The sequence below is a fragment of the Equus przewalskii genome, chromosome 18, assembly GCF_037783145.1.
Source record: "Equus przewalskii isolate Varuska chromosome 18, EquPr2, whole genome shotgun sequence".
Classification (NCBI taxonomy): domain Eukaryota; kingdom Metazoa; phylum Chordata; class Mammalia; order Perissodactyla; family Equidae; genus Equus; species Equus przewalskii.
The window spans coordinates 40,480,263-40,498,400 of NC_091848.1; the positions used below are offsets into that span (position 1 = coordinate 40,480,263).

An 18,138-nucleotide genomic window follows, 5' to 3' on the forward strand; every position below is an offset into this window, starting at 1 on the left:
AAACTGCTTATTAGTTATAGTACCTTTTTTGTAGATTCCAGCAGATTTTCTACACAGATGATCATATCATCTGTGAATAAAGACAGTTTCTTTCCAACCTCTTGTATGATAGCACTGGATAGAAACGAAAGTACAACGTTCAATAGAAGTGCTGAGAACAGACATTCTTGAGCTGCTCTTAATCTTATAAGGCAAGCACTAAGTCTTTTAAAACTAATTATGATGTTAGCTGCAGTTTTATTGTAGCTGCTCTTTATTTAGTTGAGGAAGTTCCCTTCTATTCCTGTTTTGCTGAGAGTTTTTATAAAGAATTTATGTTGGATTTTGTCAATGCTTTTTCTGTGTCTGTTGACATGATCATATGGGGTTTTTAAAAAAATTTGTTCATGTGGTGGATTACATTAAATGATTTTAGGATCTCAAACCAACCTTGCATTCCTGAGATAAATTCTGCTTGGTCATGATGTATCATCCTCTTCTTATATTGTTGGATTTATTTTCTTAAAATTTTGTCTATAATGTGTATATTTATGTTCTTAAGAGATATACTCTGTTGTTTTCTTTTCTTGTAAAATCTTTTTCTTGGTAATGCTGGCCTTATAGAAGAAATTAGGACGTATTCCCTCTTCTTCAATTTCTGGAAGAGTTTGTGTATAATTGGCTTTCACATAGTGTAAGTACCTTACAATAGTATGCTTCCATTTCTCTCCTTCCTGATCTCTATATTATTGTTTTCACTTTTACGTATGTTAAAAGCCCCACACAATTGTATTATTTTTGTTTAAACAATTGGTTATCTTTTTAATTTTTTCCCATGTAATTGTTTTATTTTTTATTCTTTTTTTGAGGTATAATTGACATATAACATTAGTTTCAGATGTACATCATAATGATTCAATATTTGTATATATTGTGAAATGATCACCACAATAAGCCTAGTTAACGTCCATCCCCATATAATTATAAAATTTTTTTCTTGCGATGAGGACTTTTAAGACCTTCTCTCTTAGCAACTTTCAAATATGCAGTACAGTATTATTAACTATAGTTGCCATGCTGTACATTATATTCCCATGACTTGTTGATTTTATAACTGGAAGTTTGTACCTCTTGACCTCCTTCACTCATTTCACCACCCCTCACCCCAACCTCTGGCAACTACCAGTCTGTTCTCTGTATCTATGAGCTTGGTTTTAGTTTTCTGTTTTTTTAGATTCCACATATAAGTGAGATCAATATTTGTCAATATTTGTCTTTCTCTGTCTGACTTATTTCACTTAACATAATGCCCTCAAGGTCCATCCATGTTGTCACAAATGGCAAGATCTCATTCTTTTTTATGGCTGAATAGTATTTCATTGTGTGTGTCTATATATGTGTGTGTATGTATACATCTTCTTTATGCATTCATCCATCAATAGACACTTAGGTTATTTCCATATCTTGGCTATTGTAAATAATGCAGCGGTGAACATGGGGGTGCATGTATCTTTTCAAATTAATGTTTTCATTTATTTGGATAAATGCCCAGAAGTGGAATTGCTGATTCATATGGTAGTTCTATTGTTAATTTTTTCAGGAACATCCATACTGTTTTCCATAGTGGCTGCACCAATTTACATTCCCACCACCAGTGAACAAGGGTTCCCTTTTCTCTACATCCTCACTGGCACTTGTTATTTCTTGACTTTTTGAAGCAGCCATTCTAACAGGCATGAAGTGATATCTCATTGTGGTTTTGATTTGCATTTCTCTGATGAGTAATGATCTTCAGCATCTTTTCATGTACCTGTTGGCCATCTATATGTCTTCTTTGGAAAAATGTCTATTCAGATCCTCTGCCCGTCTTTTAATTTGGTTATTTGGTTCTCTGCTATTGAGTTTTATGAGTTCTTTATATATTTTATATATTAACCGTTTATCAGATATGTGATTTGCAAATATTTTCTCCCATTCAGTAGGTTGCCTTTTCATTTTGTTGATGATTTCCTTTGCTATGCAGAAGCTTTTCAGTTTGATGTAGTGCCACTTGTTTATTTAAACAATTATTAATTGTTAAACAATTGTTAAACAATTAAACAATATCTTTTAAAGATATTTAAAAATAAAAATCCACTTTATATTTGTCCATGAAGTTAACATTTCCAGAGCTCTTTATTTCCTTGTATAGGGCCATATTTTCATTTGGTGTCATCTTCCTTTTACCTGAAGGATATCTAACATTCTCATGCAGGTGTGCTAGTGCTGAATTCTTTTGGCTTTTATTTATCTGAAAAAGTCTTTATTTCACCTTTGTTTTTGAAAGATGTTTTTGCTGGATGGAGCATTCTAGGTTGAGGTTTTCTTTTTCACTTTTACTACTTTGAAAATTTTCTTCTGCTGTCTTCTCACTTGGTCTTGTAGCTGATGAGAAATCTGATAGCTTCCTTATCTTTGTTCCTCTATACATAATGTGGGTTTTTTGCTTGTTGCTTTGAAGATTTTCTCTTTATCACTAATTTTGAGCAGTTTGATTAAGCAACTGATTTCTTTTTATCTTACAAACACCATGAATCGTGTAACTGGTTGTGCTTCCTTCTTTTTCATTGATTGACAAAAACTCAGTTCCACATTTCTGCCCCAATTCATGAATGCTGTATACTCTCCTCACCTGAGCCTTCATCATAATTCTGTTTATCTTCTCTTTTCCCTATTTTCAATTTTTCATCCTGTTGCAGTATATATATTTTCTTAATTTTATTTTTATAGTCACAAAAGTAACACATGGTCTTTGTATTAAGTTAAATAATTCATATATACATAAAGACAGTGCTAGTAATCTCCCTTCTCTACCACCCGCCTTGCTCAATCTCACCCTCCAGGTTAATGATTGTTAACAGTTTTTTTGGAAAACTTCCACATCTCTCTGTGTACTCTTGTAAACATATCTGTAAATAATAATGTATTTATTTTATTAAATCCCTTGAATCCTTTATGGGAAAAGGCAGGATGTGGAAAAGAAAGGTAAATCAGAAATGTTTAATGGTGATAATGATGATATGGATATAGAAATTTTTGTAAATATTTAGTACCTGTTTCATCTTTGAAGGCTGGATTTGAAGCTCCTTGGGAGGGCCAACTCCGAAGCTTATAGTCCAGAACACATAGGACACTCTAGCTTCTGTGTCACACAGCCAACAAGCTAAGGAAAATTATGACCTTGGCTCTTTTACAGATAATCAAAGACCTGCAGCTGCTGGGGTTGGTGGCAGCCCTGGTAATGACTGATGTGATCCTGCTGATGACGTGGGTACTGACTGATCCCATCCAGTGCCTCCAGATTCTTGGTGTCAGTATGACGGTAAGGGGTCCAGTCCCTGGAGGATTTAATTCCTGAACTGGGGGGACTGGCTTCTGTGGGTACACAGGGATCATCCTCCCAGTAGCATTCGCTGTGTGGTTGTCCTCCCAAGGAGAAGATAAATGACCCAAAGAGGAGGGAGAGCCAGGAGCTGAGGCTGTCGTGAATGCCTTGCCCCAGGTCTGCAGGGAGGCCTACCATGCCCACCGCTCCTCCCAGTGGGAGGCATCTACTCCAGACACTGGAGTCGGCCTGGCAGTTCTCTCTGCTTCCACAATATCGATAATGAGAACTTTCACCTACAGGAAGTTGCCTTCCTCTAGTTGTTGGGGTGAAAGTAGCATTGTGAGGTGGTCTTTGGAGTCAGTCAACCCTGGTTCAGATCCCTCAGCTCTAGCACATACCAGCCATGTTTCCTTGGGAAAGTCATTAACCTCTCTAAGTCTGTATTTCCTCGTAGGTAAAATCAAGATAATAATACTACCTATTTCTTAGGGCTCTGGTGAAGATTAAGTGAAACAATACAGGTGAAGAACTCAGTTGTGCCCAGGACATAGAGTGTTCAATTAATAGAAAGTATTATATGTCTCCAGCCTCACGAGGGCCTGAGGAATACAGTGGAATCTTGACGTTGCAGATTTAAAATTTAAGGTTTCAACTGTTAACAAATAGCAGGAACGTGATGTGAAATAATTTGTAGTTTTGCTAGCCCACCAGTTGGAATCATTGTGGTGGCAAAGCAGATGACAGAGTGGTAAGCCCTACAGCTGCCAAGCATCCACATGTCAGCCCAACTTCATTGTCTTTTCCTCCAACTCATAGTCACTCTCATTGGGATTCTAATGGAGTCAACTAAATTTTATAGTTTTTATGTACTGAGGGGAAAATTCTGTGCTGTAGAGGAGTTCACCTCCAGGATGTTCACAAAGATCTGCTGTGTGTTCCTGGCAATTGTGGATGTCCTAGGTCCTGACTCTGTGTCCCTCATAGGTGACAGGGAGAGACGTGTCCTGCTCTCTGACCAGCACACACTTCTGTGCTTCCCGATACTCCGATGTCTGGATTGCTCTCGTTTTGGGATGCAAGGTTGGTAAACACATCTCCTTGGGATACAATCCATCTCTCACCAACAGAGTGGATATGAAGTGGGAATTACGGAAATCAACGAGGTGATTTCTGCAAAGAATCTTGAAACCAGAGGAGTCCTGTTGATGCGTAAATCTAAGAGCCTTGACCCTTGTTATTTCTCTACTTTTAATTTGTTTTGGGGGTCACTTTTCCAACTCTTCATTCAGTCTTCCCCCAAATCGTGTGGAATTCACCCACGGTTTCTCCCATACTTTGGTCTGGTTTTTTAATCGATTTGGCCTTACCAGTTTTTTCCCCAATTCCTGCAGGGGAATTATAAAGAGATATTCTCTCCAGCTTAATCTATTCTCTTAAATGCCCTTTTCCCCCCCTCTGTGTATTTCTCCAAGGTAGGGTCCAGAATCCTACTGCCTTTCACCCACTAACTTTCTCACTGTGGTTGGAGGCGAGCTGGCCCTAAGACAGAGGACAACAGCCATGGCGTCCTTGGAGTGATTCCAGCTGCCTCAGAGTGTCTCCCATCCTGCCCTGAATCTCCTATCATTAGACATTTGTCTGTGTTGAATGACAAAAGTAGGATATTATTTCCAGAGGGTACCAGATACCTATCCAGGGCACTGAGGGAGTCTTTAGAACCCACTGTCCTGTCAGCTGGTTTTCAGCTTGGAGGGACAGAGACTCTGGCTTGGGGGAGCATAGGGCAGGCCTCTTTCAATGAACAGGGCAAGCCCTGCATAGCAGGAGCCTGCCTGTTGACTCTCAGGACCCAGAGGCCTGGTTGACTGCTGGCAGAGGAGGAGTTTTTGTAGAAACATGTGGTCTTTAAAGGTAAACTTTACTCATTTCACCACTGGGAAAGTGTTCAAGTGGTTGCTTCTGAGAAATAGCCCTGGGGGTGGGCAGGGCTGGGACAGGAAATGTTGCTTTTCAACTATGTACATCTATTACTTTGATAGAAATATTTTTAAAAGAAGACACTAGGAGATGAACAGCTCTTGATGTCCAGTTTCTTGCTAATGGTTAAAAAGTGAGCTTCAGAAATGACAGAACAGGGTTTGAATTCTGACTCAGTCCCTTCCTAGCTGACCCGGAACCTCATTTAACCTCTCTGAGCCTCAGTTCCTTCAGACGTAAAATGAAGATGATGATGGTACCCTCTCAGAACCAGTCAGTTTCAAAAGAGTTAGTGCACATTAAGAGTTTTCAACCACTCCTGGCCCATCATCAGAGCTCAATAAATGTTAGATATTATTGTTATTCATCTTCTGCTGCCCCTGGGACAGTTCTGATAAATGCTGTGCCTCCCCTGGTTCCTCAAGTCCCTGTAAAGAGCACGTCCTCCCCAGCACAGGGACTCGGCACTTCCCCCATAGCAACTCACTTTGCGACTCAACTTGATTTATTTTCTCCATTGCCTTTTGTATAATCCCATTTCCGTTTTATTTCACTGTAATATCTTTCCGTAAGACGAAGGAAATAAAAGGGAAAAAGAATGCTGAGCGTCAGGAAACCGACTAAGCTGGACCCCATGGGCTCCCTGGTCCATGAGCAGTTCCTGGGGGGACCCAAATCTCCACGTTAAGTTCCAGGACCCCCTACCTGAGCCTGTCAGCCGCCCCCACCCCACACCTAGCCGTGGTGGCGAATGACGTACAAGCGACATACAAGCATTGGATGTGATTCACTGAAACACAAGTGGGGATATATAGAAGCTTTATTCCTACCTAGTTCTCTTTTGGCAAGAATTTTAATGGAATTAAACATTTTAATAAAATCAGAGTTGAACATTTCAAAACCGTAGCATTAATTTCATTCACCCTTGGTTGAATTACTAATGATCCAGCCCTGTCAAATGCCACCTGATGGCGTCAGTTCCCCAAAAGTCAGGTCCCACTGGTCTCCTGACTTGTGTGTCTTCTAGTCTTTGGAGATCTCCGAGTGGCCTCGTTTGGCCCTCAGGCCTCTTTTTGGACCCCGGGCATTAGGGGCATCCAGGAGGCATCTCTGCCATGTTGGCTCCTTCACTGTCGGCACAGCCAGTCCTCCAGAAAATCATCCTTAGGGCCGTCCCTGCAGGTGGGGATGGTCAGACTGTATGATTTCAGGGTCACTGGCAGGTTATCGTTAGTTATTATTATTATTTCTCCCTTGGAATCCCCATGGTTCCCATCCCCACCTCATCCTCATGACATCTTCACCTTCTGGTTATAAAACATTTACATTTGTGTGCTTGCCTTAAATCTCCCTACCAGACTGAGCTCCTTGAAAGGCAGGAGGATGACTTATTCCTCTTTGTAGCACTGTAGCTGTACACCGAGCATGACACTTTGCACAGTCAGGCGAACATATGTTGAATCTATCCAGTATTATGCATTATTGATTAAAACTTTGATTTCTGTTTAAATGCAGCTCCTTCTAGGAGAGATAGCACTTTAAGGTGCTGTGGATGATTTTCTCCTTAGTACAAATGAGAAATCTGAGCACAGGTTTATGTTCATGGGAAAGAATAGGACCCTGGGTTCCTGGTGCTGGGGGCGGGGAACGTCCCAAAGAGGGTGACGGGTATAGATGGAGCCTCTGCTGCCTGTGCCTGCCTCGCAGTCTTGTCTAGGCCCCAGCCTGCCTTTGTTCTCCTCTGTTTCCACGCTGCATCTCCCATAAACACCCACTGGCACAGAGCCGCTGCTGGCCTATAGAGCTCCTTTGTGTAAATTAGAAAAAGGCATCGCTTCTAGGCAGATGCAGCCTTGCAGGTGCAGGGCTTGGCAAGCAGATGGTGCCTTTGGGAAAATTAGAAAAAAGAGCCCCTTCCTCGGGGCACTGCCCCTGCCGCGGCACATGGCTTGACAAGCAGACCCCAGGGCTGTTTCAGCTTCCACATGCCCCTTAGCTTCTTGCAGTGCAAAACCCCACAGGGACGTGGCAGCCCTCACCGCCAGCTGCACAATACGCCCACTGCCCTCCCAGTGCCCGGCAGCCCACTGACGCCATCCTGTCATGCCTTGTCCAGGCAGAGTCCTCTCTGATGGCTGACTTGCTGACCTCTGATAAACTAATTTTCAGTGAAGGAGAGGAAAAGAAAAGTTTATTAAGCACCTACTAGGTTAAGGGGCCACCCTGAGGGTCTTCCCATGTGCTATCTTAGTAAATCCTCATGGCAACCCTGTAAGGGCCATATTTTTGAGGAAGTTGGTCCCAGCCCTGCTGCTCTTTGACCCCAGCCTGTTGTTCCACTTCTCTGAGCCTCTGGTTCTCCTCTTCGCCTCCAGGGTCTGCTGCTGCTGTATGGTGCCTACCTGGCTGGCCTGACGGACCACGTCAGCTCTCCTCCTGTGAATCAGTCTTTAACCATCATGGTTGGGGTCAACCTCGTGGTGCTGGCTGCTGGGCTTCTTTTTGTGGTCACCAGATACTTGCACTCCTGGCCCAACCTGGTCTTTGGACTCACGTCTGGAGGCATCTTTGTTTGCACAACCACAATCAACTGCTTCATCTTTGTCCCCCAGGTATGCTCTAGGGAGGATGGGCAGTCCTGCTAGTCACTCCAGAGGCTCTGCTGGGCATGATAAATTGCTCACTTTGTCTCCCACTGAGACTTTTGGGTACCATTTATTGGAGAGTCAGAAGGAAGGCAGGGTTCCCAGTGAGCTGGCTCCCTCTGTTCTCCCCTACTCGCCATCCTGAAGAAGGACAGCTCTGCTCCTGGTCAGCAAGGAGGGCAGGCCAGCGTGGCCGAGCAGTGACGGCAGCCTGTTTCCACCCCTGGGGAGCTGCCTCACAGACCTGCTTTTCCACCCACCCTCCAGTCTGTCTCACTCATCCCCAGTCCCTGCTTCATCCTGATAATGTCGTTTCCTTCACTCGCCTGGACACGAGGAACCTTTCCTTCTTTCCTATTTGGGATTGCAGATATACAGGGCAAAACTCATTTGGAATTTTATACAATTTAAAATGCTGTTCCTTTCTTTTTCTTAGAGGAAAATGTAGAACATTCTTTTTCTTTTTACAATAAGGAGAAATAAAAACTAAATAAAAATGTGTTTTATATCATGGGGATTAAGAACAAATCAAATAAGAGAGAAAGATAGAAGCAGAAAAGTCCAGACAGCAGAGAGAAAGAAAGGGAGTTCGAGGGAAAGGGGAAGGAATCCACAGGCTCTGAAAGGATACGTGATGTGAAATTATTCCTCTTATGCCCATGGGTAGCACTGAGCCACGTGGGGCTGAGTTAATGAACTTGGCATTAAGCACTTTCCCTGTCTCCCTTCTAGTTCTCTTTTTCCTCCCCCTGATGCCTCCCTCGTGTCACGACTCTCTCCAGACCCCATCCTGATTCCCATGGCAGCTTTTTCCGGTTGACTGTGAATGGCTTCTCCATGAGGGCGCTAACCAATCATTAAAGTGTTGGCAGATGGAAGGTTACGGTGTATTTATAACAGGGAAGGGTGCCCTCTGGGGCATGATGGTGTGACAGAGTCACAGGCCCTTTACTCTTCTTCCCTTTCATAAATTCTCATTAAAATATTCAACAGAATAAACAAACATGGAAAATCTGTAGCAGCAGTACTAAAAACCAAGGATAGGTATTGCCTCTGTGCCAGAAAGTAGGGGAATTTTTGCTAAATCTTAATGTTATGAGAACTAGATTGAAGGAGGCCATCGACAGTTGAGGCTTCTTGCCTGGGATGTAGCAGAAACAGGCTATGAGAAGCAAGGTCTGTTCCTCCTGGGAGATGGGGAAAGGAGGGTGGGGAGGGGCCTTTTGGGAAGCCCACCCCTTAGGCTTGTGTCCGACATTGTTGATTGGTAACCCAGCCACTCATTGCCAACTCCTTTCTTCCTTGCTCACCTCCTCTATATAGGCTGAAGTTGCTTAACACTTGCTTTGCCAGCCTCCCTTATAGCTGGGGGTGCCCATGCAACACAGTTCTCAGCACTAAAGGTTTTCTCAGAGGCTTCTGAGAAAGCTTTTGCTTTCCTGAAAAAGCTATAGGTGTGGCTGGCATGACTTCTACTTTCTTCCTACCTTGAATGTTTGTGATGCCCGGAGCTATGGCAGCCATTTTGCCAAGAGAGTATATTTACTATAGTAGGAAACTAGAGCTCGTCCCATATGACACTATAAATTCAGGGGGAAAGGACCTGTGAAGAGATTCTGCAGTTCACAAGAAGAGGAGCACAAGTTTCTGAAGATCTGGAGAAGCTGCCTTCCTCTGAAGTAAAATAGAGAACACAGCTAATTTGTCTTGTCAGTGACTTAAAGGATATTGCCTCTCTTCAACTAAAGCAAGCCATCATGAAAGGGACAGAATCTTGGATCATGAAATATGGAATAAGGATGAAAAATATTGTGTTGAATTTAAAACCCCAGTAGAAGCATTGAATAGGCATTTGGACATGGCAAAATACTGAATTACTGAATTAATTTTAGGAAATGGGAAACAAGGAGACAGATAAAAAATGAGAGACTAGATAAGAAAACATGGAGAACACACCTAGGGATGCAATTTGGAGCTGAAAGACAACAAAATAATTTGAGGCTGAAGTAATCACCAAGGAACAAGTAGAGGAGAGCCTTCCTGATCTCAAACAAGACCGCCATTGGAAAATTGAGTGAATCAGCAACCTCCATGATGTGGCCCTGCTTATGTCTCCTCTCTCCACACTCACCTCTGTCCCTCTTGCATCCTAAGCCTCAGACACAAGACTTCTACTCTCCTTGGTGTTTGAATCCTCAGCCCTAGGACAGTACTGATATCTAGGTACACACCCGTCTATACACAGCCATAAAATACAGGAGGAAGTTCCCCTTGAAATCTGACTCCCTGGTTTGAACTAAGCAACAAGCACTTGATTTGTTGAGGTGGAGCAGAAACGGAATTTTTAGGGCCTGTGGTGGGAGGGGTTTAAGAAAGCAAAGGCACAGATGCCTTAAGGGCAGCTAGGCGGCGCTAGAGAGCTGGGTGGAATGGATGACGTTACTCAAGAGGCCAGTGGACCAAGTAGCATTCTACACAGGCCCTCAGCAGATGCCTGAGTGTTTCTGCCAAATACTGAGGTCATCACCAGCAATGAGCCAGCCTCTGCTTTTGTGACCTGATGTGACCCATCCCCACACCCTCCTCCCCCTTCCCTCCCTCCACCTCTGAGAGGCAGGTGGGTCCTGAGGAGAACATTGTTTTCTCCTCTAAATCCCCAGTGTTTCATCTGCTCCTCCATGAAGGTCCTTACGACCTTCTACTCTGCCTTTTAGTTATGTATATATGTCCCAGTGTCCCTACTGGACAGATGAGCTTTTTAAAGGAAAGCTGCCTTCATTTGTTCATGTGTCCATCCATCCATTTATTCACGTCTGGGAACGTGCAGTTAACACATGGCTCCACCTCTAGGTTCAGTTGGGAACAAACATGAAAGGAATTATAAACTTGTGTTAAGTATTTGAGGAAGGCATGTTACATGATGCTGAGGAAGGGGTGCCCCAACCTGACAGGGAACTTGATGATGCCTTCTCAGAAAATGGGGTATTTGGGCCCAGTCTTGAAGGAGGAGTAAGAGTTGATTGAGCAAGTTGGGAAAGTGCAGTGGGTGGCATTTCGGATGAGGGAGCTCCGTGGCCAGAGGCAGAGGAATGTGACAGAGAATGCAGTATATTTGGAGCACAGAAGTCTTTGCTCTTTTTGAAGCACAAATTGAAACAAGGGGAGTGTGGCAGGAGGTAAGAGAGACCCATAGGGTGAACTTCTGAAGGCCCTGCTGTATCCTGTGAAGGATTTGGGATTTAATCCCCCGTATGAGTCTCCTATTGCTGCTGTAGCAAATTACCACAAAATTAGTGGTTTAAAACAATACACATTTATTATCTCATAGTTCTGGAGGTCAGAAATCTGAAATGGGTCTTATTTGTCTAAAATCAAGGCGTCAGTAGGTCTGCATTCCTTCTCGAAGCTCTAGGGGAAAATTCGTTCCCACTCTTTTTCCAGCTTCTAGAGGCCACCTGCATTCTTTGACTCGTGGCCCCTTCCTCCATCTTCAGAGACAGCAGTGTGGCATCTTCAAATCTCTCTTTCTGACCTCCATTTCCATTGTCACATCTCCTTTTCTAACCCTGACGCTCCAGCGTCCCTCTTATACTCTTGTGATTACATTGGACCCACCTGGATAATCCAGCATCCTCTCCCCACGGCAGAATCCTTAACTCAACCACATTTACAAAATCTCTTTTGCCGTGTAAGGTAACGTATTCATAAGTTCCAGGGGTTAGGAGGGGAACATCTTTGGGGAGCCATTATTCAGCCTGCTACACCCACATAGCCCAGAGGCTGAGAAAACAAGAATATGCCTGTCCTTCTGGAGGAAGGGCCATGGAGAGGTCCTGACTTGGTGATGTGAGGGTCATTTATAGCCATCTTCCAGAAAGCCTGAAGGGTCAAGTCTTAAGGACCAGGATCTTCACAAATGGGGATCTATGCGGGGAAGGAGATTTAGTGACGGGGCACCACCTGGCTCCGCCCGGCCCGCTGAGGGTGAGACAGATCAGCAGCCCTGGAGGTGCCCTTTGCACCAGGGTCGAGTAGTTCCTCCAGCAGCCCTGCAGAGATGGCTCGGACCGGGGGCTCCAGGAGAGAAAGGAAAAGCTCCACTGCTAAGGAAATGAGGGGGCCCCGAAGGGAGCAGAGGTTCTGCCACACTGCCAGGGTCAGTGGTGGGAGAATAACACCGGAAGGTCTCCTCCCTCCGCCCAAGGCCATAGAGTGGCCCTGCAGTGCCAGGCTCCAATAACTCCTGAGTAGGGCGGTGAGCGGACAGTACCCTAGGGAGAGGGCCTTCGAGAAGGGCGTCTGAGACCTGGCTTGACCTAGCACAGCTCACACAGACTCCCAATACCACAGACGACTCATGCTGAGTCAACAGAGGACCTGAGAGGACTTGGGTGAGACTGTGGTGTTGAAGTTGATGGCAGGATTTAGAATCCTGTCTGAGATTCACCAAGTTTGGGTTACACTCCATAGTCAAAGCTTAATGGATGTTTGAGGAGTGAGCAAAGAAATCCCAGGATCCCTGTGAGGCTCTCCCCAGACACCTCAGCAGCATTTCTCTAGAGCTGAGGCGCCAGAGGGCACATCACGGGACTCTTTTTTTTTCTTTTTTAAAGATTTTAGTTTTCCTGTTTCTCCCCAAAGCCCCCTGGTACATAGTTGTGTATTTTTAGTTGTGGGTCCTTCCAGTTGTGGTATGTGGGACACCACCTCAGCATGGCTGGATGAGCAGTGCCACTTCTGCGCCCGGCATCTGAACCAGCAAAACCCTGGGTCGCCGAAGCGGAGCGCGCGAACCCAACCACACGGCCACGGGGCCGGCCCCACTAGGACTCTTAATTATGAGAATTTCTGAGGGAAAAAGAGAAGCCTCCGGCACTGTGGCCTCCCTGGCATTCACGTCATTGGCGCTCACCACATAGAGACAGTGTCCCAAAGGCTCAGGAGCATGCCCTTTTTGTGAATGTCTTACGTTCAGGTCCATCCCTGTTCAACTAAACCAGCCCGTGCTTCCACAGATTGTTCCTCAAAACCAGTTTCTCCTGAAAAGCTTTCCCTAGGACCCCCACAGCCAACAGCCTCTCTCCTTGTCAGCCGCACGAGGACATGCAGTGTGGCACAGTGCCCTGCTCACAGCTGCGGCCCTGCTGCTAACCGCTGTGTGGCCTAGACGAGTCGTACTCCTCCTGAGCCTTTCCTCATTCGTCAGGAAAAAGGACGGTCAGATCTCAGACTGAGTGTCGTATCATTTGTATTGACAATCGCGGTTTCCTCTCTGTCTGAGTCTTGATCACACTGGTTGGGGTCAGAAGTGCCCCAGCAAGGAGCTGGGTTTTCAGTAGCAGTAAGCACACCATTACTCAACAAATGAGAATAATTAAGAACAGCTACGTGCAACTAAAAGGAGTTTCATTGGAATCATCCTGTACAGGGTTTAGATTACTTAACCCTGTGATAGCTCCTAAACTCTTGCTTGCGAACGTGTCTCTGGAAATATCCGTCAACGCTGGTTTTCTTTCACCAGGCCAGCAATGGGTGGGTGGATGGGTCAAGCTAAGATTGTTCTATTTCATCTACCTGTCATCTTCTTCCTTTGCCATTTTTTAAACTACAGAAGCTTGACATTCTCTATCCGTTCTGTCCTTACTCTCTATGGAACTTTCCAGAGTAAAGTACATTTTAAGGAAAGAATAGTTTGTACATAAGTGTGTCTGTGACACTGTCATTCCTTGATGTTTTTGAGGAAGAGTGAGAGAATGTGGTTTTGGGTGTGTAATTAAATGAATAACATGTGTTCTTTTATCTAACAGCTGAAGCAATGGAAGGCATTTGAAGAGGAAAACCAAACAATTAATCGCATGGCCAAATATTTCAGCACTCCCAGCAAGGGCTTCCATACCCAGTATGGAGAGGAGCAGAATTGCCACGCGAGAGGAGAGAAAGACTCCATGGAAGAACTCCTCACAGAAGTAAGCAAGACCCTGCCTGGATCCTCTGTAAAGAAGAACTCCAGTCACGCACTGGTGGGCCCCAGATGTCTCATTGCTAGCATTCTTTCTTCCCCTCCCGTTCCTCCCCTCCCACTCCGTTAGCAGCAAGCAAAACCTCCACATCTCCCCAGTGACCCTCCACAGCTCACTCTCACCCACTTCATTCATTCACTGAGCAGTTGTGTGTCAGGCATTGTGCTAAGTGCTGATGAACAAAACAAATACAGTCCCTGCCCTCATGGAGCTCACAGCCTAGTGGAGGAAATAGATATGATCAAGTAAACATATAATTATAAATTGTGATAAGAATTATGAAGGAAGAAATCAGAGTGGTAAGAGAGCACAATGGGTGGCAAGGGCAAGGGAATCTAATTTAGAGTGCTCAGAAAAGACTGAGCTAAGAGCTGAAGGTTAAGTACAAGTTGGCCAGGCAAAGAGTGCAGGGAAAAGCATTCCAAGCAGGGGGAACAGCATTGTAAAGGCCCTGAGAAGTGGTGGATGCTAGCTGCTTCTATATGATACACTCTTTCTTTACCCAGAGTAGTACCCTCATTTCCAAGATCTTATGGGCCCCTTACTGTCTTTCCCAGGTTCTAACTAGAAATCTCAATCAACCTACCAACTCCGAAAGTCAAGAAGTACTAAAGATGGAGAGGAGGGCTGAGTGGGGCCTCTGAATATAATAGCAGCACCAAGGGAGGACCAGGCCACCCCCAGCCCTTCTTTCTTCTGTTCTTGAGCCAGATTTGGCACCTCTCCCAGAACTGGGCAGTGCGATGTGGGCTTGAAGGAAGCACGTGGAAAAGCCTGAGGCTGCGCTGCCTCAGGAAGGAGGCACAGGGCCCAGAGGAATTAGTCAGTTTTTTCACACTCACTAAATTCTATTCCATATTTTTTTCAGGACAGAACAGACCTGAGTAGATGCTGTTTGGGAAACTATGCTTCTTTGTAATGGGACTGACACCTGGGTAGCAATAGTTTCTGTGTGAGAGGGTGGTGTGATGGGAACCCAAGAAATACAACCAAGGAGGGGACTAACCTCCCCAGACACCCACTGTCCGTGGCCCTCTAGTCTCTCACGCATACCCTCACTTCTGGACCCTTTTTATCCATCACAGTAGTACTTCTTCCGTTTCTCTACTGTTTATAAAGCATCCAGGACCTTCTTCCAAAGCCAGATTTTTTCCCACCTGGCAAGGGAGTAGCATTGCCTTTGATACGCTGTGATGTCTTCAAAGAAGCATCTTTTTCAGCTGAACAGAAGGCCAGAAACTTGGCGAGAACAACCAGGATGGTTTTCATTCACAATCAGCTAATGTTGGAACAGCCAAGTGGCCTGACTCCTTAGCCTTATGGTAATTTGTGATGTGCTTTTTGTACTTCTGCCATGCTACCCCGTTTCCCACGCAGTGACGGCATCTGCTCCATCCAGAAAGAGGCCTTGAGTCTGCCGAGGAAGGGACCTAACAGGGAGCTGCATAGGCAGGAAAATGCCGGCCTTCTCCCGCAGCAGCCGACACCTGGAACATCTTTCCCAGAAAAGGCCTGAGGACCCGCAGCCGTCCCAGGGCCCCGTGGCAGGCCTCGGGAGCTTCCAGTATCTGAATCCCAGCTTCGGCACTGCCCGGTAGATAAACACCAGCATCTCCCCTACCTTCATAGCTGCATGGACCCGGACTCCGGCTTCTCGGTTGCAGTTCCCTCCCGCGCGGCCCCCTCGGCTGCCTGGTGTCCTCTTCTTACTTTCCCATGATCTGGGCAGTCCATCTTCTCGTTCTTGCCTCCCTTGCTGCTATGGCTGGGGATCCCCCAGAGGCTTTTGGGGGCAGCATCCATCAGTGACTTCCCAGGCTGTGTGAAGGCCGGCAGATCGAACCTCCCCCGAGCTTGAAGAACCTCCTTCTGCACACCACAGCGGAGGAAACTCCCCTCTGCGTTACTTTCCTTCCTTGAACTGTGCAAACAAGAGGGCGATTCCATTTCTCCTTGTGGCCTGCACCTCACAAAACACGCCTGTGGACGTTTCGTTTCCCCAAATGTGCCAAAAGTAATAATTAACAAGGTCATTTAAATGCAGCTGTCATGGGAGGTCAGATTTTGGTTTCACGCTGGCCGTGCCTCACGCCAGGCATGTCATTAGCATGTAGTCACGGCGAAAACAGTCTCACTTCCTTTTCGGAAAGAAGGGAAATTTACTGTTTAGGCTGACGTTTCTAAATCTGTCATCAGCCAGCTTCAGATCTTTGGTTTGCTGGGAGAAGAGTGTTCTTCCCAACTCAGTGTTTATCCTGTTTTCCTACACTCAAAGGAATTTGTGGATGAGGCACAAAAAGGCAGCACTCAGTATTCACTTGCTGGGGTGGTTGTCATTTGCTGGTGGCTTCCTCCTAACTCTGTGAGGCAGCAGAGGCCTCCTGAAGCCAGTGTGAGAGTGTGCAGGGTACGCTTCAGGAGGAGGGGCTGGAGAGGAGGAAAAGGGCTGGGGTCCCTCCTGTGCAGCCAGCACAGTCACCCCTATGGGATCCCCAAAGAGATACTGGGCACCACCCAGATATCGTGAAGAGCTGGGATGCATGCCTCCATGTTACTCAGTCCTCTGCCCCAGAGAGTCCTTGAGTCATCTCTGCGCCCCAGCAACGCCCAGACCTTACACTCTGCGGGTGAGGAAGAGCGGGGATGGGTGGGCCGGTGCTCAGCGGCAAGTCCCTTCTGCTGGTTCACTAGTAACTCAGTGGTCCTGGACTCTCTCCTGAGGATAAAAGAACTAGACAAAACCAGGATGAAACTGGGAGTACCAATAATCAGAAAAATCACCTTCCTGCTTATAAATCGGAAGCAGTGGATGTGCCTTGGAGTTGCTGCCAGAAGACTCGTGCTGGACTGGTTTACTCAAGTTACTGCTCACTTACAGGGTCACTTCTGGGCAACGCTCCCATATTACCTTGAAAAGAAACCGCAGGGTCAGTCCATAGGTGACTTGTATCAGGTATCCTGAAGATGGGAGACATCCTTTTATTTCTAGGGCATCGTAAATGGACATCCACATGCTCCTCCTCAGCTTCTAAAGAGGATGGCAACAAAGAGGCAGCATGCTGGTTTTCGGACAAGCGCTTCCTAGAACACGATGCTGTATTGTACCTTCCCAAACCATCGACTCCGTGCCGTCTGCCCCGAGACCATCGGTTCCCCTCCCTGCCCCACTGCCTTTGAGCAGCAGAAATTTCAGAAGGTGGACATAAGGTCTGGGCTCGAGAATCAGCAGCTATATCACTGTATCAGCTGTATCAGAGGATGCTCAGGGCACACCCACCACCAATCAATCCTCCTCCGCCTTCATGCCCCATGATCTTGCAGTTAGAACAGGTACACCTCTGCACCTCTCATCTGCCTGCCCTCCCGGGCACAGCCTGTTTATCAGCTAACAGCCATGCAGCAGGTAGGCAGCTCAGTAGCAGAACTGCCCCTGCCTCATTCATCTTCTGGGCTCCAGTTCAGATCTCCTGAATCAAGCGATCAGGGACTTAGTGCCAACGACCCTATTTTTTTGGAAAAAAAAACACAAAACTTCTCTAGTAATTCTGGTGCCTGTGCTTCTTTAGGAGATATTGACAGCTGATAGTGCCGCATGGTAGCTTCGGCCTCCCACCCCCGGATCCAGCTGAGGGAGGTGATAACACCAACCTGAGATTCTCGTTGGCCCCCCTCACTCCAGTCTTATCCCTTCAGCCCAGAAGTCTCCATCCTTCTCTCTTTTGTCCCCCATTTTCTAGTTTGTTTAGCAAGAGGCAAAATGCTTGTTTCCCCATTCATTCATCCCCTTGAGATGTGCCTCAGATTCATCTGTATTTTGCAAAAGTGTGATAAACCCAGAGTTGGGCCATCCCAAACTTTATTCAGCGTGGGGTCCTGTGGAGTGACCTGGCTCTGGCAGTTATGAGGGAAGGTGAGAGGGTGCTGTGGCAGCCAGCCTGCAGCCGTACGAGCCTCCTCTGACTTCCCTTCTCAGTGCCACACAGTCTGGGGACCTAGGTGGCAGGGACTAAGATCATCCCACAATAAATCATGGTTATCCTCTAGTGAGCGCCATGTGTCAGTTATTGTGCTACACGCTTTACTTGCATCAACTCATTTCACATCATGGAGGCACCTCCTTGGAGCCTAAGATCCCCAGTAGTACGCGGAG

General features: G+C 45.9%; 1 protein-coding gene across 12 annotated transcripts in view; it reads left to right on the top strand.

Moving 5' to 3' along the window:
* GPR156 (G protein-coupled receptor 156) overlaps positions 1-18,138 on the top strand; it is an 87,064-nt gene that overhangs the window by 65,682 nt on the left and 3,244 nt on the right. For 4 of the 12 annotated variants that reach the window (XM_070582639.1, XM_008514629.2, XM_070582644.1 and 1 more), the window contains 4 exons: positions 3,215-3,340; positions 4,331-4,426; positions 7,699-7,935; positions 13,776-13,934. In XM_070582639.1, the coding sequence (XP_070438740.1) occupies positions 3,215-3,340; positions 4,331-4,426; positions 7,699-7,935; positions 13,776-13,934 (618 nt within the window). Of the gene's footprint in view, positions 1-3,214; positions 3,341-4,330; positions 4,427-7,698; positions 7,936-13,775; positions 13,989-18,138 lie in introns of all 12 variants that reach the window. The other 8 variants (XM_070582641.1, XM_070582646.1, XM_070582642.1 and 5 more) reach the window with 3 other exon arrangements.